Source organism: Labrus bergylta, chromosome 10 (assembly GCF_963930695.1).
Source record: "Labrus bergylta chromosome 10, fLabBer1.1, whole genome shotgun sequence".
NCBI lineage: Eukaryota > Metazoa > Chordata > Actinopteri > Labriformes > Labridae > Labrus > Labrus bergylta.
The window spans coordinates 1,672,598-1,697,063 of NC_089204.1; the positions used below are offsets into that span (position 1 = coordinate 1,672,598).

The 24,466-nt window shown below is 40.6% G+C and overlaps 1 protein-coding gene across 2 annotated transcripts in view; it reads left to right on the top strand.

Annotated features, from left to right (window-relative positions):
* The first annotated feature begins 1,708 nt into the window (after positions 1 to 1,708).
* The window catches only part of dlk2 (delta-like 2 homolog (Drosophila)), a 28,511-nt gene continuing 5,753 nt past the window's right edge, over positions 1,709 to 24,466 (top strand). The window contains exons 1-2 of one of the 2 annotated variants that reach the window (XM_065959830.1): positions 1,709 to 1,889; positions 13,590 to 13,692. In XM_065959830.1, the coding sequence (XP_065815902.1) occupies positions 13,605 to 13,692 (88 nt within the window). In that variant the 5' untranslated portion in view covers positions 1,709 to 1,889; positions 13,590 to 13,604. Of the gene's footprint in view, positions 1,890 to 8,615; positions 8,972 to 13,589; positions 13,693 to 24,466 lie in introns of those variants that run through there. The other variant, XM_065959829.1, reaches the window with a different exon arrangement.

The window sequence follows — 24,466 nt, forward strand, 5'->3', positions numbered from 1 at the left end:
AACCCCTGAGGTTGTAGCTCGTTTTTCCTTATTTTATTTATTTTTTTATTTAACCTTTATTTAACCAGGTTGATCCCATTGAGATTAAAAACCTATTTTTCAAGGGAGATCAAGACAGGCAGCAGCAAAAACACAAAGTTACAGATGGACACACAAAGAGAAACACAGTACAATTTACAAAACAAAACATTTTGGTTTAAAATAGAACCATCTATGAGTCATATCTGGGAATCAGTTGTTCAAACAGCCAAGCTAAAATGTCAACATCCTATAGAATCTGCTTCAATGTCTTTCATTTTAGACTTAAAAACATTTAAGGACACCAGCTCCTTGAGCTTTAAGTTATTCTGCAACAGATTTCAGGCTGAGGGTGCAGAATACCTAGAAGCCCTTCTAGCAATTTCTGTCCGAGCGTTTGGGACAGAGAGCATAAAGAGGTCCTGAGAACACAAAGAATACTGTCCAGTACTTCTCTGCATGATAAAAACACAGAGAGAGGAAGCAGACCTTGTATATAAAGGTGTACCAGTGTATGAGCCTATGAGTCGCCAAAGCAGGCCATCCGACCCGAGAGTACAACTCACACTGAGTCAGAGCTTTACAGTTTATAATGAACCTGAAGGATGCATGGTAGGCAGTATCAAACCAGTTTTAGCCTCAGCTTTTTCACCAGACACAGTACATGTGGTTTAAAATGAAGGGAGTCATCAGTTAATATACCCAGGTATTTGTAACAGTGTACAACTTCAATCTCCTTTTCATCAACTGAAGAAAGCACAGGAACATTTTGTGACCTGGTCTTTGATCTGTTAAAAAACATAAGCTTGTTCTTATCAGCGTTTAAAACAAGTTTCAGTTCATGCAGCCTCGAGAGTCATCCTGGCCTTTGATGGTTTATCTCAGTAGCATGTGATGAGAACAAGGAAGTGGTGTTGCTCTTAAGTGGATGAAATCTGTGTCCATCATACTTTTTCTCATTAGCAGAGTGATCCAACCAGCATACATCAATCTCATCATGTTACACTTATTCTCTGACTTGTTTTCATCTAATGTGTTGACTCTGACATTCTCTTCTGGATATTTGTCTGTAACTTATTTTTCAAGGGAGGATATTTTGAGCCAAACTAGTCTTTGTTGTTAAGATATTTTGGGGCGGACTCTTCTAAGTCTGGAAAATATTTTGACCTTAACTCATCCGGGCCTCCTTAGTGTTTTTATTATGTTTTCTGTGATAGTTTAAAGATGAGCAAAGAGGATGGAGGAAAACTGAAATGATACCGTTTTTAGTTTGATTTTCATAGTTGTTTTCAAAGGCAGCATCAGATAGATTTCACTTCATCTATGCACAGTGTTAAAAGCGACTTTCAAAGTGTTTATGAGTTCAATCAACACTTATTAACACCTGACTGTGAAGATGAAGCCTCACTGAAAACACACACAGTGTTGTTGTGTATTAAGTTGACTGACTAAATTCTATTTAACACCACTTTTATCTGACAAACAACAGGAGACTGGCCGGCTCCTTCTAAACACACATACACATAACCCGCCACTCAAACTGCAAGTTTATATATATTTATGTGTGTGTGTGTGTGTTGGAGGGGGTGTTCTGAGTGTGTGTCTGTGGGGGGGAGGGGGCTCAGGCCCTGCAGAGAGGGAGTGTATTAAATGAGCAGGGAAGACTTGTGGAGGACAGATGGGGGGAAGGCTCTCCTTGTTGTTCGTATGCAGCTTCAAACACAAACACACACTCTGTACATAACGTGAAGAGGAGAAGAGTGTGTGGCAGTGTGTGAGTGTGTTTCTATGTTGATGAGCGTGTGTTGACCGAATCTTTTCTGAATATTGATGAGGATTGTCACATTTACGCAAGAAGCTGTGAGGTCAAGGTAAGAAGTCTTTAATTTATTTCAATTCAATGTGAGATTCACTAACTTTTACAAAATGTGTCAGTATTTTAAATAATCCATCATCAGAATGATCTCTCTTTATCCAAAATTGTTCAAAATAAGCTCCACCTCAACTACCTCAACAGTGAAATCCAGGTTTTACAGCTACACATGCTCATGTTATAACGAGTTAGTGATAGAATGTATTAAAGTAGATTTTTATTTTTGTACATTTAAAACTTAAAATACATCTTGCTGATTATGCTAAGCCTATGTGCTTTAGCTGAAGTTAGATTTAAAACCTGGACTTTTAGTTTTGGGGCGGCTGTGGTTCACTGGTAGAGTCAGCCGTCTCTCAACCAGAAGGTTAGGGGTTCGATCCCCAGCTCCTGCAGCCACATTGCCCATGTGTCCTTGGGTGAGACACTTAACCAATTTGCTCCCGCTGCCTCGACGGCAGTGTGTGACTGTAATTAGTTACTTCTGATGGTCACTTTAAATAGCAGCCTCATCAGTGTGTGAATGTGTAGGTCTGACCTGTGGTGTAAAAGAGCTTTGAGTTGTCAGAAGACCAGAAAAGAAATATACAAGCTCAAGTCCATTTAACATTTACTTGTAACAGAGTGTTTTTACAGCGTGGTATTTATTCTTTAACTAAAGTAAAAGGCAGCACTGCAGGGTGTGAAATTTTTAGCTGGCAGTACTTTAATGAGTTCTCTTTGAGTTGAGTTCATCTGTCAGATTGTTTTCTTACTGAGCATTAATCCACCTGCTGACAGTCTCTTCTGCCTCACATTACTGTGCTTTGGGATGATGAATGTTGCTCGTCTTGTTTGTGGGATTTCCATGGTATCTCGTTAGCACGGCTGTTAGGATCACACTGAGGTTATCTGGTCAAGAAAAAAAAAATCACACATCTATGATGAATACTTAGCAAGATAACATTTTAAAAATAAAACTGTCTGACTAGATTAAAAAGTAATAGCTCACATTCCAATATTAAGAAATGAATGAAAAGGCAAAAACGACCATATTCTCCTTTGAGAGAGTGGAGTAAAAGTATAAGACCATCATACTTACTGTAAAAACTAAATTATAGGCTTGAGTAAATGTAACGTACTTTTGACTTTGTTCACCACAAACCTATGGCTTCCAGTGAAATTTGTGCACCACTGTGTTTCATTTGTCATGGCTCTGATGTTCTGAAAGTAGAGAGCAGCATGGTTTCTTTATTTCTCTGTAATCCTTCAGAGCTGCTGCTCCTGACACAGAGTCATGCTGACTTGCTCTGTCGGGATCAAACACCCTCATTCAGCTTCAGCGGTCTGTAAAAGTCAGTCTATAAATACCAGGCCTTCATAATAAAAGCTCAGGAACATACTGACACACAGAGGTCTCTTCTCTTTGCTTTTATTCTGCCCTTTCCATCTTGTATCAAGTTAATGTTCACCCTTAATAATGATTGAACATAGATGTGTTGACTCCTAAATATAGCCTACATCAAACTTTAACATTGTTTTATGTTCTCCTGTGTTTGACATTGAGCATCTTCATAACCGCACAACAGTGTTCAGTATGAATGTAACGGTGTAATTTGGTGTGATGTCAGTTAATAGTGGGTGGTCTTTGAATTAAATATGAACTTAATCAGCTCAGTTAAATATACCTTTGATGAGGGTAAAGCAAGACCAGGGTGAGTCTCAATCAAGTCTCAATCAAAAGTCTCAATCAAAGTACAACCACAGACTGTGTGTCATCTCGGGGGTTACATCCTTTGAAGGACCAAGCCCACAAAGGACCCACTTTCCGTAGCCTGTGTAGACTGCTCAGGGCGTACTGAAATGAAACAGCCTGGTCCACAGAGGATTCCCTCTTACCCATTCTTTCTAAGCATTCTTCCGTCACCTAGCAACCTCCAAAGCTACACCTGAACTAGCTCACATAGCTAACGTCAAATAACTTAACCTATTCATTAAAATGTGTTTTCTTTTTTTCTACATTTGTATTTCTAGCTTTTCAACTGAGTTAAAAACCAAAATATTAATCTTTGGTTGCTTGAAACTAATCACCATCTAATCAGAATTGGTGCACAATAAATCTTGGGATCTGTGGGCCAATGGATGCATCCAGGCTGCTTCTGAAGGACTCTTTGAAATAAAGAGCCTTTGATGCACTGCTGTGTATGTTGTCTTCAAATGTGCCCTTTGAATGATGGGACCCTGAATTTAAGACAGGGTCTGACTGAACACTGAAACTTCTGATACATCACGTACAAATATCCATATGCCAATGTTAACGTCTGAAACACAGAATACACCAAGTCAAATAGTTAAAAGAACACAATGAACATATAAATGAAGATACCATTAATTCATCCACTTCACTTTGAGTTTCAGCTACTCCTTTCTGGTTCTCGGTTCAGATTTCCCTCTGTAAAAAAAATAGAGACAGGCACCCTTTTGTCCCCAGTGCCATTTCCTTCCATAAAGGTCACATATTATGACAATTATTATCAGAACCATGCTTTTCTAACACTAATATGTGTCCCTATACTGCATGTCTTTATGAGAAAAGTCCATCCTCTCCATCTTTTGCCTGCTCCACTTTTCAGAAAATGTGTGCTCAAACAGGCCGTTTGGGGATTTTCCCTTCATGACATCACAAAGGGCAGTAGCCCCTCCCCCAGGTGGGTGACACTCCCACAGCTAGGTGTTTGTTCTGCCCTCTGAGTCTCCCCTCTTACTGTAAACAATAGGACATGGAGCGAGAAAGCCCAAGTCACCCAAGCCCTTCCAGAGAGGGGGCGTGCGGTGGAACACAGCTCACTTAATAAAAATACAGGAGACCGTACTCTGGCAAAGAACAAGAACTTAAACACTGTACCAAAGTTAAAGTGAACAATAACAACTTTAACTCTTCAGCAGAGAATCATCAGTTCATGTAATCAGCACTGATGATTCTGGAGCCTTTAATGTGTTTTAATGCTGACTGTCATCCAGTAAAATCCAGTTAATCCAGTGAAAGAGTCCCCAGTCCCAGAGCTGAGCCCAGTTTAAACTTGAAACGGATCCCTGGAAACACACACACATACACACACACACACACACTCACACACACACACACACACACACACACACACACACACACACACACACACATCCACACACACACACACACACACACACACACACACACACACACACACACACACACACACACACAAACACACACACACACACACACACACACACACACACACACACACACACACACACATCCACACACACACACACACACACACACACACACACACACACATCCAGACACATTTGGAGGATCTCTGTGTTGAAAACAGGAAACACTGATGACAGTTTGAGCCTGAAGAACGTTTAAGTATCAGTCTGATGAAACTGTCGGAAACATTGCAGAAAATCAGATTCCTCATCCTGCATCTGTCCATAGCTACCAGCTTCCTCCTTCTCCTCCAGTTGCCATGGCAGCATCCCCCATCCACTCCCCACCTGCAGGGCAGAGTCAGTGTACCTGTTTGTGGATTAGAGTCCAACCTGTCAGTGACGAGAACTGCAGTAGTTGAGACACACAAACGACAGATATTTTCAAAGGTTTACCAGCAATAAATCTGCCCTCAAATGTAGACAGAAAAAAGCTCTCAAAGCTGTTATTCATGCTACATTTTCCAATAATGTCTAGTTAGTGTTTCATCTTCACATGTTTGATGCTGTTTACCTTCAATCCCTGCTTTTTATGTAGTGTTTCGACTTATCTCCTTCCTTCAGTAAGCTGCTGGTTTCACTTCATTTTGAAAATAGACTTTCAGAGACTGGAAACATGCTGCAGATAGAAAATATATCATAGTCAGAGGTTTTTTTTCCCATCATTGCAGACTCGTGTCTTTTGAAGTGCAGATTTAAAAAGCGTTGCATAAACATTTGGCAGTAAAACTTTTCTGCAGTAAAATCGTATTCATTTAAATGTTCTAGCATGCTGTACTTGATCAAACAAGACACATGTCTGTACCTGTCAGCTGGGTCTACTTTACAACTGTAGCTAGTTATCGTAAAGCTAAGAACGTTATGTTTGTAGCTTTCAGCAATCAGCTAGCTACAAACATAATTAATGCCGCTTGGGCATGACCAACAAGTTATTTAATCATAAAACATAAAATCTTTAATTGACCACAGATATCTCTAGAAGCAGTGATGTGTAAACAATAATGACGTTACACTATCAACTCTCAGTAAATAGATAGAACTATGTTTTCAAGTAAAGGTCTGTCATGTCCCTGCAGAGATGATAGTACAGTCTGTCTGTCTTCATGTATTGGGGGTTTGTGCAGCAATAAAGCACCTGCTCTGTGCAATCTGCTGCAACGAAGGGACTCTTTAGCAGAGACTCCCAGAGCATTAAAAACAACTTCTTTACATTCCTTTTTTGTAAGAAAAAAAATAGCAACTTTCTGCAGCAACCTCAGCCTGTCTTGCAGACTTTCATCAAAGAGGATTACCTCCCTTTATTTAAAAAAAGAAGAAATTCCCAGCAGCTTGTCAAAGGGAAAAATCAGTGCTGCAGAGGTGAACACAGACATCAAAATGTTTGGTTGTGTGGAGAACATAATAGACCTTCCTTTATGTGGAGCACATGCAGCGCTGTACTGATAGTAATACCAGTTTTATTTTCACCGTTTGTTTTTTATTTTCAGTCATTTTGTTGACAGAACACTTTCTTCTTCCTCTTTTAGAGATCTCAGAGGATAACAAGATAAACATGAGAAGACATTTCTTGTTTCCACATTTTATTAGAAATCAATCTGAGAAATAAATCTGCATGTTTTTCCACAATTGCAGTCCATTACTGGATGGCTCAAAATTTGCTCTACCTCATCTCCAACATTAGAAATCCTGCTTTTAAATAAAGATAATAATGTATGATTCATTATACTAAACAAAAGAAAAGCAGTTATAATAAATACACTGTCCCCCTTATTATCCGCCTCGTAGGCTCTGTAGTTGTATTGGTAAAATGTTTGACTTGCCCCTCAGTGGCTCATTGTATTTGAATACATCTCTATGTGAAGTTTGCCCGTTCTCCCCATGCATTTGTGGATTCTCTTCGGCTTCCTCAAACAGTCCGGTTGAATGACTTTAAATTTCCTGTAGGTGTGAATGTGAGTTTAGCTGGTTATCTGTGTCAGTCCAGTGATTTACTGGTAACCAGCGGGGTGTGTTCTGCCTCTCGCCCCAATGACAGCTGGGATCAGCTCCAGCCCCCCGAGACCCCGAAGTAAAAAGCAGTATAGATCTCTCCCCTCAACTCCATGTTCATCTCATACCAACTCTCAACAGAGGGCAGAATTCTTCTAAAAATGGAATAGATTTGTCACTGCATGTTATACAACGAAACTCTGTTGGAGCAATCCAATTGCAGCTTCACTAGCACACAAACACAGGCCAAGCACATCCTCACCCTTAAAAATGCTGATGTGTTATGGAAATGTGTTTAACTATTAGTTAGTTTAGAGAGATAGATAGATAGATAGATTCCTTATAGAATAGAATAGAATTACACTTTCAATATCCAAGTACCTCGGCAGTGCACAGGAAGTGAAATCGCATATCTCCAGCTACAACAACAACATCAATTTTCCACACCAAAATTTCCAAATTTCAAATTTAATCCACACCATGACTTGAACCGGTAACCTTCTGGTTCCCCAACCCAAGACCCTCTAGACTGAGATACTGCCACACCGAGGGAGAGAAAGATCAAATGTTAACTACTGTATTCATTTAATGCTTTATTTAGTCTACTTTTAGGGACACATTAACGCCACCATCCATATTCCACAGATTCCTAACTTCACATTAGCATCATTTATCAATGCTAACGAGAGGTGTTGGCAGGCACATTTTAAACTGCTAAATAATTCAAAGATATACTCTTCCTGCCAAATAGTGTGAGGCTTTTCTTTTTTTCCTTATGCCCATTTATATGAAATGAAAACGCACAACAGTTATGATCATACTTTCTCCACATACCTGATCTCTGTGTCTGTATATATATATATATGGCCAACTCATGGCATATGGCATAACTCATCATCACACTGACAAAGTGTAGATGTGCTTTAGCATGGAGAGGATTGAGGAGAGGGAGCTGCGCTAGCCTGGATCACGTCCCCTCACGTCTCACGTCTTCCTACAGACATCTTTGTTGTTTTCACGTGTTGTGGATTAAGTATTCAGATCTTGTACCTGAAACTACTGATTCTACACTGTAAAAAGTTAAAGACCTGAATTTGAAAGTTACTTAATTCAAAGTTTAGGCATTTTCATCAAAATGTGGTAGATAGACATGTGAGAACAGTCCTTGGCTTTTTTTTTTTTTTTACCAAGAATGTTGAACCATGTTGTTTATGTGTTTTTCATATAAACTTTTGCTCTCACTTTGTTTGAGGATTTATTCCTAAGAGTATCTGATGCATTTCTCAAAAATGCAAAAAGACATATATTTGTGTGTGTGTGGGTGTGTGGGTGTGTGTGCGTGCATGCATGTGTGTGCGTGTGTGTGTACATGTGTGTGTGTTTGTGAGATGTATGTTGAAGCATTAAATTGGCCACCTGTTGCTATCCATTCTCAAACGCACACACTCCCCTCATTCTTTTCTTTCTCAAGCAAACACACTGAAAGAAAAGAATTCAAACACACACACACACACACACACACACACACACACACACACATACAGATACACAATAAGTATTCCAGGCATGTTAGTTCCTGTCTTTGCAAAGGTTGTGTTCGTTGCAGTAAGCTTTGGAAAAATGATCCTGCTCGTTATTTCCCGCCGCCTGCCAGTCGAGCGCGTGGGCAGAGCAACCTGAAGGTCCGTCGCTACAGCAACAGGCTGAACAGACCAAAGCTTGGAGCAGAAAGAAGAACAAGAGACTTACTACAACGGGAAAACAACAAAACATGAAGAGCTGACAGGAGACACTAAGAAGAGATGTGAAGAGATCAAATCAGCAGAAGAAGAAGGAGGAAATAAAAACAGGAAGCAGCAGGTAGGAACAGGAAGCTGGAAGCTATCACATGATTTAAACACCTTGCCACAGCACGTCCAGGTGCTTACACTAATGAGGCTTCTGAGGATTCATGGAAACCTTTGGTTTTCAACTACCTGTTAGGCTTAGCCTACCTTAGCTTAGAACAAAAACTGAAAGCAATGGAAGCTTTGCTCCAACAAAAGTGAAAACTCTGAGTCTGTTGCTGCTTTTCTCTCATGGTCCAAACACATGAAGCTGAGCTCAGTGTGTCAGAGAGTCAACCAATGTCACTCATTTAAAGGAAGAGTAACTTTGTGTGAAGAGTTCGTTGGTGTTTCTGGTGGTAAATGGTCATCTGAATATGCAGCTATTTTCTACTTTCAGGAGCTTTACTGTGAGTTTCAGGTAGTTTTTAATTGTGCTGGTTCTTTCTAAGGCTCTCAAAATGTTTTCAATGCGCACTACCTGCTAAGCAGGGGGTAGACTGAGTTATGGTGCTTTTACACATGCGCAAAACTCCTGAAAGCTCCTCAGGTTTACAGACAAGCTGCATGTGAACGCAAAGAGAAACATTTGTCACTCTGACTTTACCCAGATTTTTTTGCTGCCCTAGAAAATTTCCCTAATGAAAATGAGTTGAATGTGAGCCGCTGTGAAAACACATTCAGTAAAATTGTGGCCATGTGGAATGAAGTGATGGGCTACTGGTGTGATCTCTATGCCAAAATGAAACCGCTTAATATGTTTACAGATGGGCAGTATGTTCTTCCCTGCTCCTTAGTTAATATATATGTTGATACACTTGGATATAGAGGCAAAAAATCTCATTATAGTGTTGGACTCTGTTGCTTCAGCTGGTACTTCTGAGTGGCTCTTTTAAAGTCACCTACTGCCTCCTGATCTCCTCCCTTTACTATCCATCAGGGATAGTCTCCAGTTGTGATGGTGTGTATTTGAACAAGCAACTCTGAAAAACAGCTTTAGTGACTGCCTAATGGGTATAGCGGATCATCTGGCAGATGTTTTCTTCTTTAGATTTTGGAGACGAAAAGTTTGGTTTGATTTGATTTGATATTACTTCATTGTCGGATATGGTCTGCAATGTTTGTTGCATCACAGCGGCTACTAAAGACAAGAATATAAAAGATACAAACGACCAACTTTACTACTGAACTACATCCGCCCCATGTGATGATAGAAGAGGAGGATAAGGACGAAGAAAAGGGAAACAAAGGTTTGGGACAACACGAGACTAAAGAGGAAGAGAGGGTAGAAAGAGAAGAAAAGAAAAAGAAAAGAAGCAGAAGAGGAAAAAGAAGAAGAGCAGCTGCTTGGCACTGGCTCTAATAAGTCCATTATGAGCAGCTGAGATCCCTGAGAGGAAGTGAACAGGATCTGGGAAATACAGTCTCTGGCTCTGCTCCAACACACACACACACACACACACACACACACACACACACACACACACACACACACACACACATACACACACACATACACTCTAGATTTTCAGGTCTACAAAGGTGGTTCACTTCTTATCGGGGAACCACAAAATGCTGAACACAGAACCTGCTTCCGAGCAGGATAAGAGATCAACCTGAATGAAACTCAGCTTACTGACCAATCAAATCTGTTGGCCTGAGAGCTCTGTGAGCTGATCAAGAGAAGAGAGGAGGGAGAGACACCGACAATATACTATGTATGTTTTTACACAGGATATCTCTGCTTATATCCTCCCTGAACAGAGACTGAAAAATACCAGAGCTTTGTACTTTGTGTTCAGATGTAAAATACACATAGCCTACTTATGGCTTTGTGTTTTATTTAAATATACATTTTTATTAGCTCCACAATGTTCTGTTGTTACCAGCTGTAATATATACATCTCAAACTGTCAAACATGCCACAAGAATTAAGCAACAAATTGTAAGATGCACTAACAATAGGGAAGAGATATTATGAGCCTTCATTCACGCTCGTCTATTTTTATTTTCCTGCCAGTTCTTCCTGCACTTTTTCAAACTCAGCTTTGCTGATTTTAGTCTGGATTAGTTGATAACCAGTGTCATGTGACCACTTACTGTGTTCCTCTTTGTCAGGGTTAGTGAAGCCAGATCAGGAAAAGAGATCCAGAGTATGCTGAACTTGCTTCAGGCCCCAGATCTGTCATTCAAAGACTTTCTTCTCCTTTACACAATGCTCTTTGTTTATGTTGCTATGGGATCCTGGAGGAATGGAAAAAAAACTCCATTAGAGCCTCAACTAAACTACAATAGTGAACTTCTCTGCTTACCTTTTTTTCAGAAGGAAGCAGCAATATAAGAGCCTGTAAAATGAAAGGCCTTCTTTTAGATGTTAAATACTGATCTTCCTGTTCCACAACTGAGAATCCTTCCTTTTTCAAGTTTTCCACAGATGAGTCTTAACCAGCTCAGTTTACCATGACACATTTTCAACTTTCTTTTCTTTTATTTTAGACTGTACAGCTGCAAAGCACAAAATAAATTATTTCCTGACTTTATTCAGAGGTTATTCGAAATCAAATAGTCTGTATGAATCAAGCGGCAATCTCTGGTTTTGAAAACTGAAGCCAAAACTGAAGTCCAAAAAAATATATATATATGTGTCCACTTAAAGCTGGCAGCAAATGTCTGTTCAAACAGGGCCATTCAATTGACAGCTTAAAGAACCATATTTACAGTCTGGTTCTGAATAACCCATGTCTTTATTGGCACCCACTGTGCCACACTGGTTTGTTGTTTATTTCACAAAGCTGTGAGAATACACACAAGTAGACTTCCTGTCTGCTACAGGAGGATCAGGAAACTCCAACCTCAAGGACTGACAGGACGGAGTTAGTGTCAGCTGGTCAGGTTTCACATGTGTGTGTGTGATCTTTAAAAAGCTCGTTGAGTTCACTGAGGGACAAAGATCTGACCTGGGATCTGCTGGATGGACTCAGATTATCAAAATCTGTGAATAGAATCTGACTTTAGTCTCCGCCATCTTCTCAGGAAAATGTCACCAAAGACTCTTTTACTGAGTCCTTCTGCTGTTTACTGATGGGCAGAAAGTTAGAATTGCTTTATTTTTTGATTTTTAGCTGTTTTCACACATGCACCTCTGAGAATTTCTAGAAAGCTTCATGACAACAAGCTTTGCCTGAAATCTTCCACAATTCTTAATCACACTTGACCCTCATAGCTTGAAGTTTTGTTGTGGGGAAGGAATGTTGTTTGAGGAGGCCAGAAATGACAAAAACAATGATGCAGTGTCATGTTTATTACAAGAAAGCCGGGCATATCAAAGTTTGGCCCTGATTACAGTTTTCTCCTTCTTATCAATGCTATGTCCAGTCCATGCTTGACAGTGTTGTAGTTAGACACTGAGTCTGATCTGATTCAAGTTTATCTTCAGTTCTTCACTTTAACACATTTATTTATTTAATCATGTTAAATGCTTCTGAGCTTAGCTTAAACATTATCTGTGAATCTTCACAGAAAGAAATATAATTGAACTATCATGAATTATGTTAAGCAGTGAAAGCTTTCCAGCTTATTTATTTATTTATTCATTATAAATGTTTCAATTGGTGCAGTGATGTCACTGCAGCACATCATAAGATATTTGAGCAAATATCAGCAAAACTGAAAACAGTTTTAAACCGTTCCAACTTGACAGGACAGAGGAAACTCTTTAGAGAGGACGGATTAACATTCAGCATTGAAGATAAAAGACAGCAGAATAATGGCTCAAACTATTTCACTGTTTAAACCTCCACTGACTGTGTGGGATCTTTTTGATGAGTAGAAAACACATTTCATTTGTTAACATCAGATTCTGACTGATCCTGTCAGTGTGTCTGGACATTTAAATGATCAATGCAGTTATATAGCTCTGTGTGTCGTGCTTACATTTGCATCGCTTCTATTGTAATATTGTTCCTGCAGCAGTGGTATAACTGCAGGTGTGTAACTGCGTGTTTTGATTTTATTGATTCTGAAAGTAATATTGAGAGTTAACAAGAACCATACAAAACTACCAATGAGCTGATACTGTCAGTAAAGCTGTGAGAGCTGATGAGGTCTACAGATTCAACTGATAACACACCATCACTTTGTAAACTGTTAGTATCAAAATTAACATTTTTATACATGTGAATTGATTATTTGAACTTTTGAATGAGATTTTGCTGAAAATTCTCTTCTGATCTTCTTCCTGCTCTACAGAGGACTAACCCTTTCAATTTTTAAGATAACTTGACCTGACCTCTAATGACTCATCCTCGGGACAAATGGTGCTTTTTCATCCAAAATTTGATTTAAAAAAAACAGAGAGAGTAAGAAAATAGCTTTGATATTGTTGTAGACAGTTGTTGCCTTTTGCAGGCTCATTACATTTTTTTAATGCCAAACTGAGTTGGATTTTAGAGTGCAGTGTGAACACATCACAGCCTGTGAGTTAACAACTGATCCAGGAGCAGCTTAGATTTATGTCTCTTTCTCAGCTGGTTCAAACCTTTGATCAGCTGTAGACGTTTCCGTGTCACCTTTCAGGAGCCTCTGTGTGTTTATCCTCTGCTGACAAACTGACTCCAGGTCAAAGTCCAACACGTCTGTTTCTTCTGTTTCAGTTTGTCCTTGCCGACATGTCCTCAGCCCGAGCTGCAGCCGTCCTGTTGCTACTGAGCTGCTGCCTACTCATTGCCCTTCTCGTCCCACCTTGCACAGGTCAAGGTAAGGTCACCGGGTCACATACGACCAAACCTCAGGTAACCACCTGCAGTGGTTCAAACTGTGCTGCAGTCAGCGTTTGAATATCAGCAGGACACTGGGTTTATATTAATCAGTGTGCCTTCATTCACCAGATCCTGTAATTTTGAAAAACAATCACAACAAACTAATATAAAAGACAGGAACTGCAAACGTTAAGAATTCAGATTCATTTAGCACCCCTAGAGCTTACACAGAGCTTTGACAAGATCAATTACAACAACACAATTATTTTTTGTTATGTCCACGAGGCAGCTTCTTTTTAAGTTCAGAGCTGTTTTCAGGTGTTTCATGGTTTTGAAGGTCTCCTTTAATACTTCGAAAGTAGTGTAAAGGCTTCAGTATCACCAGAGATAGCAGTGTGAAGGCCACTTAATGTCCTCAATCCATATCACTTGAGTAAGTCATGGCTGGGGCTAAACAAAAGAAGAAAATAAAAAATAAAACAGTCTGTTTATCTGTGGCCTGATGCCAATCTCACTTTATTAGCTGCTAACAATGATCAGGTTTAAAGAGCCAGGTCTGACAGGAAAGAAGAATATGTACAATAAAGTATTACTCTGGTCCAACACACACACACACACACACAAACACACACACACACACACACACACACACACACACACACACACACACACACACACACACACACACAAACACACACACTGACACACACACACACTCACAAACTCACACACACACACACTCACACACTCACACACACACACTGACACACACACACTCACACACACACACACACACACACACACTCACACACACACACACTCACACACACACACACACACTCACACACTCACACACACACACTGACACACACTCACAAACTCACACACACACATTGACACTCACACACTCACACACACACACACACACACTGACACTCACACACTCACTCACACACTCACACACACACACACACACACACACACACACACACACACACACACTCACACACACACTCACACACACACACACTCACACACTCTCACACACACACACACACACACACACACACACTCACACACACACACACACACACTCTCACACACACACACACACTCACACACACTGACACACACACACTCACACACACTGACACACACACACACACACACTGACACACACACACTCACACACTGACACACACACACTGACACTCACACTCACTCACACACTCACACACACACACACACACACACACACACACACACACACTCACACACACACACTCACTCACACACACACTCACACACACACACACACTCACACACACACACACTCACACACTCACACACACTCACACACACACACACACACACACACACTCACACACACACACACACTCCCACACACTGACACTCACACACACACTCACACACACACACACACTCACACACTCACACACACTCACACACACACACACACACACACACACACACACACACTCTCTCACACACACACACACTCACTCACACACTCACACACACACACACACTCACACACTCACACACACTCACACACACACACACACACACACACACACACACACACACACACACACACACACACTCTCTCTCACACACACACACTCACACACACTCACTCACACAGCTTGAGAGGATTTATTTTCAGTTTGTAAAGACAGACTGACAGGTTATGCAGGACAACCACTGGGTGTCTCCCTTTGGGTCAGGATGAGGAAGGTGACGGTGGGGTGGGGGCAGACTCTGATGAGGCTGTTGATCTGAGATCTCAGAGCCTCACTGACTGTTAAAAGTTAGGAGGGATCCACTTCTGCCTCCTGTAAGCTTCAGATGACACATCCCTCGACCCCAATAACCCCTCTCCCTCCCCCTCCCCTCCTCAGAGGACCAGCCAGCAGAACAGGCTGTAAAATAATCACTTTTTACACACTCTGTCAGTACATACTCCTCATCAGTTAATCCAAACATAACTGTAGATCTCAAGACACACTGGTGACTTTTAAGCTGGTTATATAACAGGCCGAAATTATTATTAAAGCCTCTATGTCTCATAAAAAATAAACGAGATCATCAGCAGCAAGATCAATTATTTATTTCTAATTTGCCTTTATTGCCTATTGCCTTTAAATAACGCTGTGGGGAATAGGTGTCTCTTCTGAAAGAGACCTCATTCACATTTTCCAGAGCAAAGATTCACAGTGAGTAAAAGGGTTGACTGTTCAAAAATTCGTATCAGAAAACAATAATGTAAGTACAGGAGCAGAATCATTAATACTTGATTAATCCAAGGAAGAAATTTGGTCGGATAAGACACCTGGATAAGTTCAGCAAAGACATGTGAAGTACCTTTTTCGTCCACATGGGGCGCCAAAATAGTCGCAAACTACAAGTACCTCACAGGAGCTTTAAAGCTACTCTGAACTTAAAGTTGTTCTCTGAAATTAATCTTCTCCCGTCGTCTTTTAACCGTCATATGTGTCACCCACTCTGACTCTTTGTGATAGGCACTAAATACATAGAAATAATCACTTTCACCATATGATGTCTTTTACCTTTGTAGGTCATGTGGGGGCATCAGTATTGAATTTGTTTATTTCATAACCAGTTTAAAAACTCTTCACAGTAGGTTGGAGTTGATTTCTAAAAGCAAGGCAGTACAAGCTCAGAGAACTACTTCCATCTTTGATGAGGTCATATACGTGTTTATCTTGCGTTATTTACGAGTTACATATATAAGTTGATGATGCTGAACACTGCCACCCATGTAAGCAGGAGGATCAGGATCAGGTTATTTCACAGCAGCTCCTATTTACAGCTCTACACTCCTGACCTGTACAGTGACTTGTTGAAGCAACTTTTTCTCAAGAACAGCAAGGTCCAGATGTCAGAATTAAATAACTCCAGATCCTTTACAGAATCAGAATAGTTTTTTATTGTCAAGTATACATTTACACATTTGACTTGGTGTTTTGGTGTAAGCAAAGGAAATAAAGCAAAAATAGCAGCAACTAAAAAAAAAAATATATATAAGAAGCAATTACAAATATATATAATATAGTATAAAAAAATATAAAAACACAAAATGTACAAAAGATGCAATATTCAGTGAGCGTTAATGTAAAGCATAAAATCATTTCAGTCTTCACATTACTGTAATGCTCTCTGACTGTGGGGCTGGATGAGAGTCTGTGTTATGTGGGGAGGTGGGAGGGCAGGGGCATTGTTCATGAGGCTAGCATCAGCGGTTTGGTCCTGATGGACCGCAGCCTCTTGCCAGAGGGGAGGGTCTCGAACAGTCCATGTCAACTTTACTGCAGTCAAAGGACCATTTCTAAGTCAGACAGACAAAAACAGACCTCGTTCAGTTGGTTTCTCTTCTCCTCTTCGATGCATTTACACTTGGATAAGCTCAAGTTCCAGCAGATTTCTCTGGCTCTAGAGCCCTGTCACTTCTTTTCACTTCCTTCTAAACCTGGGGTGGCAGAGTTACTCTTGTCACTAGTGGGGAACTCAGTACAGTACTAATACTGAGGGCAGTATATTTTTGGGGATTGTAGTATGTCTGGGGACTTTAATACTTGTGTGACTGTAGTAACTCTGGGGACAGTTGAACTTTTGGTGACTAGTATCTCTAAGGATTGTTGTACCGACTGTTGTCTGGGAACTGAATATCTCTGGAGACTGTGGTATCTAATGCCACTGAAATAACTGTGCAGTCATAATTCTGGGGAATGTACTACCTCTGGGGACTGGGGAGCCTCTGGGGACTGTAGTATCATTTAAGACTGTTGATGTCTTCTAGAGACTTTATGTCTTAAGCCCTATTTGCACAAGATTAGTATTACTTAGACCTCTGGTGATTTGGGAATTACCCCCCAGCATGAATGTTTGGTGCAATGCAGTAATTAAAATTTCAACTTCAGTTTAGTTTAAATAAGTTTTGAATGCAAATGTTTTAGTTTAGTGTAGTCTCGAATTTGTAAATGCTTAGTTTTAGTTTAGTTTCTTTAAGTTTCAGTGTTAGTTTTAATGTTTTTGTAATAGGCCTATGTGATACTAGTCAGGGTCGAGACTGGAGAGGGCCAGAAAAAGTATACATCGTACAATTTGTGCACACAAACTTCATGATGTCACCCCTGCATAATCTCATCCAAAACTTAAATCTCTCTGTCTGAGAAAAACCATAAAGCATGTGTCAGTCAGTATGCTTGTGCCAAAGACGCGAACAAAGCGTTTCTCTCTCATTTTATTTTTTTTAAATTATTTTTTATGAACATGCACACGATACAGTTTAGTTAGTTTTTTTATTGGTTAAGCCTCGTTTTTATTTTCGTTTCAATTAAAGGGATACTTCAGCCGTTGAAACATGAATCTGTATTGACATTGGGTCATATATGTAGTAGAAATGTGAAATACATTTTGAAGTTGGTGCCGTCTTGGCCGAGAAAAGGCAGAAAGTGTCTTTTTGGCTCATGTGGATGAAAGACACCAAATCCCAGAATGCACAGCTCCCGCTCCTTGTCCTCACCGCCGCCGGCTCGGCTGCTGCCAGTGGCCGGCAGCGGCCAGCAGGCAGAACACCCGCCTGTCGGCAGAAGTTGAAACATAATTTTCGCTATTATTAGCTTTCTTCATAGAGCCTGTTAGCATAGCTACCAACAGTGTTGGGAGGGTTACTTTTAAAATGTATCCCCCTACAAATGACTGATTACATGTCCTAAAATGTAATCTGTAATGTATTCCCTTGGATTACTCAAGTAAAGTAATGTATTCTAAATATTTTTGGATTACTTTTAGCTTACTTCAAAATCGTCTAGCTGAGCGTGTTTATCAGGAACACTGAATTTAGTTACCACATGCTTTAGAGAACGATCTAATTACTGTCTTCAGAGAAAAAGTTATGCAAGTACACGAAACACAAATGTGGTAAATTTTGTCCTGCAACCTAGTGGTGCCAATAAATGTATGGACTAAATGGTAGGCTGCTGGCATGTACAACAGAAGAGCTCCACCACTAGTGGATTGTTTGTAATTCTGCCAAATGTGCTTTCCTTCATCATTCATCATTTATTTTGCCACTTGTTATACTCTAAGGGCCAGATTTACTAAGCTCCCAATTAAAGAGTACTAAATTGCGTGTTCGCTCCAAAAGTTTGCACGTTTGGTTGGTGGGCGTTTTGCGGGTGATCTACTAAGAAAATGACACCAGGTGCAAACCTTGTGGAGGCGGTACTATTTAAGTTAGGTTGTTCTACTGGTTTACGTCATGGAGAGTTTGGACAGAAAGCAGGATGACTGCAAGTGCAAAATAGGTATCAGTGAGAGAGGCAAATAAACGCACAATACTTTCGAGCTATTGGAGATAAATCTGAATATTACAGAGAAAATTCGGCTTATAAGAAAACCTCGGCATTAAACAGGGCCTCTCTTTTCTTCCCTTAATCTTAAGAATGAAGTGTCATACATTGAGCAGGAGGTGTACACTGTGTTCTCTGTGGCACGGGCGCTCTACACTCGCCGTTGATGTGCACCAGACAGCTGGCCAGTGCTGTGTCTGATCGGACATAAATGCCCTGGTAAGAGGTATCGAAGACGGGGGTACAAACAGTGGTGAGGTCCCCCCATCCAAGCATCCTACAGAGTAGTAGCAGCAGCTTTAGAGGGAGGTGACGAGTGCACTATGGAGAGGAGCGCACCGAGGGGCGGGCGAGCTGGGGGAGAGACGCGCAACCCAAGAAAAAGGAAATCCCCAGTTTAAAATATAATGTTGGTGAAAAGAGGGAAATAGGAAGACATAAATGTCCATGTTGAAATTCTTTAGAATGCAGAGGCTGTGAATGTTCAGTTTTGTTTGGATATATGGCAACAATCGCCTGTAGTTTAATCCTGGTGTTTCTCTTCCTTAAGGATTAGAATATTGTATCAAATTAAAAAATAAAGGCATGCCATTTATTTTTCTGTCATTTGAAACATGTAAACACTGTGATGTTGCGGCCTTCTTGACCAGGTTTGTAGGTAAAATGTTCTCTGAATTTCCATGCCAAAAATGCATTTTTGTCCTCCTGGTCGTTTTTCTCATCCTCTGCCATTGTCATTGGGTTGTGTGGAAAGTGCTCATGCGCATTGACTTGCAGCGTACCTGTGCACATAATGCCACCTGCTTCTGCATCCGCACAGTGCAACCTGCGTGTAGTGCCGCAAAGTAATCCCTACAAGTAATCCTTTTTTTGAGAAAGTAACTGTATTCAGAATACACCAATTTAAACTGTAACTATAACGGAATACAGTTACTCTTATTTTGTATTTTAAATACGTAACGCCGTTACATGTAATCCGTTACTTCCCAACCCTAGCTACCAAGCAATATGGCGGACATTAAGTTTCGATTCTGGGAGTGAGGTCCCACCCACTGATCTGTGATTGGTCTGTAGCTTCACCCACAGCAGCCACCGATGATGCAAAATTATGATTTTTGCGTCACTGGAAGCTCCTTTTCAGACTTAGAAATACAAAGATTTCCCATCTCAGGGGAAAATGAAGGCGGGATGCACGACCATTCAAAAATACTACCAGGTTTCTAATGATACAAAGCTTAATGCTAATGAGTGAAGTATCCATTTAACTGATGTGTTTTTTATGTTTCAGTATTGGTTAGGTTTTTTTTTTAATAAACTTTGATTGGTAATACCTATCCTATACAAATACAGCTTTACTTTGCTTCCTGCAGGTAGAACCCTGCATGACCCTGGTGGCCCTTGTGGCCGTTGATTGCCCTGTTAACCCCTGGTGGCCCCTGGTTTTTCTGGTGGTCCTGGTTGTCCATCAGAACAGCCCCAGTATTATCAACACAGTCAGTATTGTTTATTTCAAGTATCTCTAAACACTGATCAACAGTCCTGAGATGAAGAGGAGGCAGTAAATCTTTATCGTTTAGTAATGCCTGGATGAATGGATGAATGTGCACTGCACACAGCATGCTCAGTGAGGATCCACTAGGCCTCAGCTGTTCATTGTTCCCTGTTATTCCAAGCCCCCCAGCTGTCAGATTAACCCTCCACTTGCTGTTGTCTGACTTCTCTCAGATAACACTTAGCACCCCCCGGCTGTTCTTCCACTAAGTGTGACCTGGTTGACGTTCCTGGCGTTCCTAGCAGCTTCAGGACGGAGATCCGTGCTTGAGCTGCCAGAGCTCTGTCCTGGAACTGCCAAAGCTCCGAGGACAGGCCTGTTGTCTCTCCGTCAGGGCCTCCTTTGAAAACAATCCCCTCAAATTCCAGTGGACACTTGAGCCACCCGCAGCTTCACTTTACCTGCGCTCAGAGCTGAGAGGTCAGAGTTCACGGCTGGTGGTCTATACACAGAGAAAAAAAATATTCATGCTAATAACTTTGCTGTTATGGTGAAGTTGAAGCAGAGTTTGATCCTCCAGAGAGCAAGAAGAATCTGAAAGCTTCTCAGATAAATTTTCATTGAATGACTGCAGAAAGATATTTTTACATACAGTTGTACTTCCTTACACCTGGAAACACCTCCAAACAAACACTAAGGAAGATATTTACTGACATCAACTCTGGAAACAAAATAATCTGCATTCATAATGACAGCTGTGTCAGGCAGTGCTGAAACAAGCAAGGCTTTGAGATACAAGTTAACATCGTAGTGCTCATATACTCACAATGCTTACCATTTGCAACATCTGAGGTTAGCCTGTTAGCCTGTTAGTATGGTAAATGGACTTGAGCGCTTTTCTAGTCTTCAGACTGCTCACATGTCACACCTACATATTCACATGTAGTGAGACCATCAGAAGTAACTAATCTCATTCATACCAATTCATACGCCGCCGACAGCAGCGGGAGCAATTTGGGGTTAAGTGTCTTGCCCAAGGACACAGCGAACATGTTGCTGCAGGAGCTGGGGATCAAACCCTCTACCTTCTGGTTGAGAGACAACCGACTCTACCAACTGAGTCAGAGCTGCCCATGCTAACCTAAACTAAACAGTAACTTTAAGGACTTGTTGTAGACAAACAATCCAGCAGAGGATGATGGAATTATCATCAGTTCTGCAAGTATTTAGTCAAAAATGAAAGTATTGAACACACAACTAGATTTGATTATGGCGCTTAATAAAAACTCACAGGATCACTTACAGTATTTGTAATTCCTCCAGAGAGGATCAGGACCATCTGAACCCAATTTCTTTATAATCCATCCAACACCTGTTAGGATCATCCATAACTGCTGCTAACACAACAATAACTCATCGCAAACATTGTAGCATCTTTACTACAGAGAAAAATCTCTGGATGGTTAGTAATCGCTGCTGCATTTGATAGTTAGGACCAAAAAACAGCCAGGAAATAACTTCTATCAGCCTTATCTTTGTTGAACATGTATTCAGCTTTATGCAGAATACTTTGTCTGTTTGATATTTTTGATTTTCTGAGAGGTACAAGTTGTTTTGAATGATTCTGTGTTTATGTATTTTTTTCTATTAAATGAAAGCAGTTAATGTTTGGAAGTAGGGGTGCATCAATGATTATATAAAAAAATGAGCAAGTAACCACCCTCCCAATGGTAGAGCTCTACAAGGGCCCCTTGCTCCTCGACGGCCCAACTTTTGTTCCAGCCTCTGACCAATGAACCAATGAATCTTAGAGCTCTTTTAGTAGAATGTGTTTCAACTAGGCATTATACTTATTTTACTGCATAGCAGCAGGTCGTTTACTTCCTGTTTGTCCAGCTGTCTCCATGACAGACGCACTGTAACACCCGACACGTGGCTCACCCAGCACCAGGGCCGAGGGGTCAAACTGTCAACTACTAATGTCTCACCAGAGACCTAGAACACTTAAATAAATAGTAACAGCTGACTGACACACACACACACACACATAAACTGGTAACATGGGGAGGGTTGCTGTTTTAAATCCAATCCATGCTCAACAGTCATCTGAACCACAGTCAGTCCTCATTCCGTCTCTTCCCTTTTAACGCTGGTCTGCGAGTAAGCCTCAGTGTCCCCAGGTAACCTCATGAAGAAAGTGAATGAAAAAAAAGCTGAACAATTTTGTGACAGAGCAGACATGATAATGAAAGCTGTGCAAAGTCAAGGACACACTTATTGGACTCTGAAATACAGGTACTATGTGTAGCCAAATGTATGAATCACTTTTATTTCCAATGTGAGAAGAGATTATAACTTACAAAAATGGTTCCTACCTCTCTGTCCCTGTAGGCTCTCAAAGCCTGTTGACTCATTTCTATTTGAAGGACAGTTCTGCAGGGATAAAAGAGACAATGACACTGCATATTTGAAGCTCCACTACAGCACCAATGAAGACAGTGGTTGCTGATGTCACGATCCAGTCCCTCTATTCAACCACAGATCAATATCCAGCTTGGTACAACCAAACTCATGCCCACAAAGTCTGCCCGGAACCTGGTGTCATGATTGATGACCAGCTAACTTTTAAGGTTCAAGTAGCCTCGATTGCCCGGTCATGTCGATTTGACCTGTACAACATCAGGAAGATCAGACCTTACCTGTCAGAACATGCTACACAGCTCCTGGTACAGGTTCTTGTGATATCACGCATCGATTATTTCAACTCTCTACTGGCAGGTCTTCCTACATGCACTATGTAGGAAGAAGGAAGTAGCTTGGTGCTTTCCTTTTGTCTTCATCCTTTAGTGTGTGCACTGCTGCAAGGAGCCTGTGTCTGTGGTACTCGATGTGGACACCTATGGCATCCAAGTCTGGTTCTCCAATCTGTTTGCACACTGACTGCAAATGATACAAAATGCAGCAGCAAGACTGATCTTCAACCTTCCTAAAAGAGCGCAAGTCACTCCGCTGTTCATCTCCTTACATTGACTTCCAGTTACTGCTCGCATCAAATTTAAAACTCTGCTGCTCGCTTACAAAACAGCGACAAAAACAGTCCATTTGCACCTTAAGAGAAAGCTTCTAGATTCTCGCTTGTGTTGTACTTACTGTCTGATGAACGTTGCTTTCGATAAAAGCGTCTGCTAAGTGAACTGTAGCATTGTTACTAGACAACCTGCACTCTCCAGAAGAGCCTGCTCATGTCAGCAATACCAGAACTCACCACAAGACAGAGTCTAACACAAAACACAAAAAGTTTCATCGAGTAAAACCCAACTGGCACCATATTTTATTCATGTGAGATATCAGTTTTGATAAATTTGCTAACATCATTTTGCTTTGTAACAGGGACAAATTGGTCATTATAGCTTGTGTAACAAAATACTGTCTTGAGTGGATAACTTCAGATATCTCATCCACTTTGATCTTATGGTGATCTGACTGGTAAATTGTCTAACTTGCTGTTTGCAACTTATTTTATCAGCAAATGTAACTTAGCAGCTAGAGTCAGATCTATGCAACATTAAAGCATGTGGGCTAACCTGAGCTTGCTGGCTCACTAATGTTTTTGCAAACAACATTCTATCTTAGTGGATATTTTAGCCTGCCTACTTAAAACTTCACCAGCAAATGACATCATGGTAAACACCTATATATCACGATAGTCAGTGTTTAATTTAAAACTGTATAGATAGAACCTTGATAGATACGTTTGGTACAATTTAAAATATACAAGAAGTTGTATCTCTGTTTGGCCTTCTATATTTATCCAAGGAATATATATTGCTTTGGTATAGACAAAGACCTAAAAGAGGTCTCCATATCACATAAAACCTGAACAA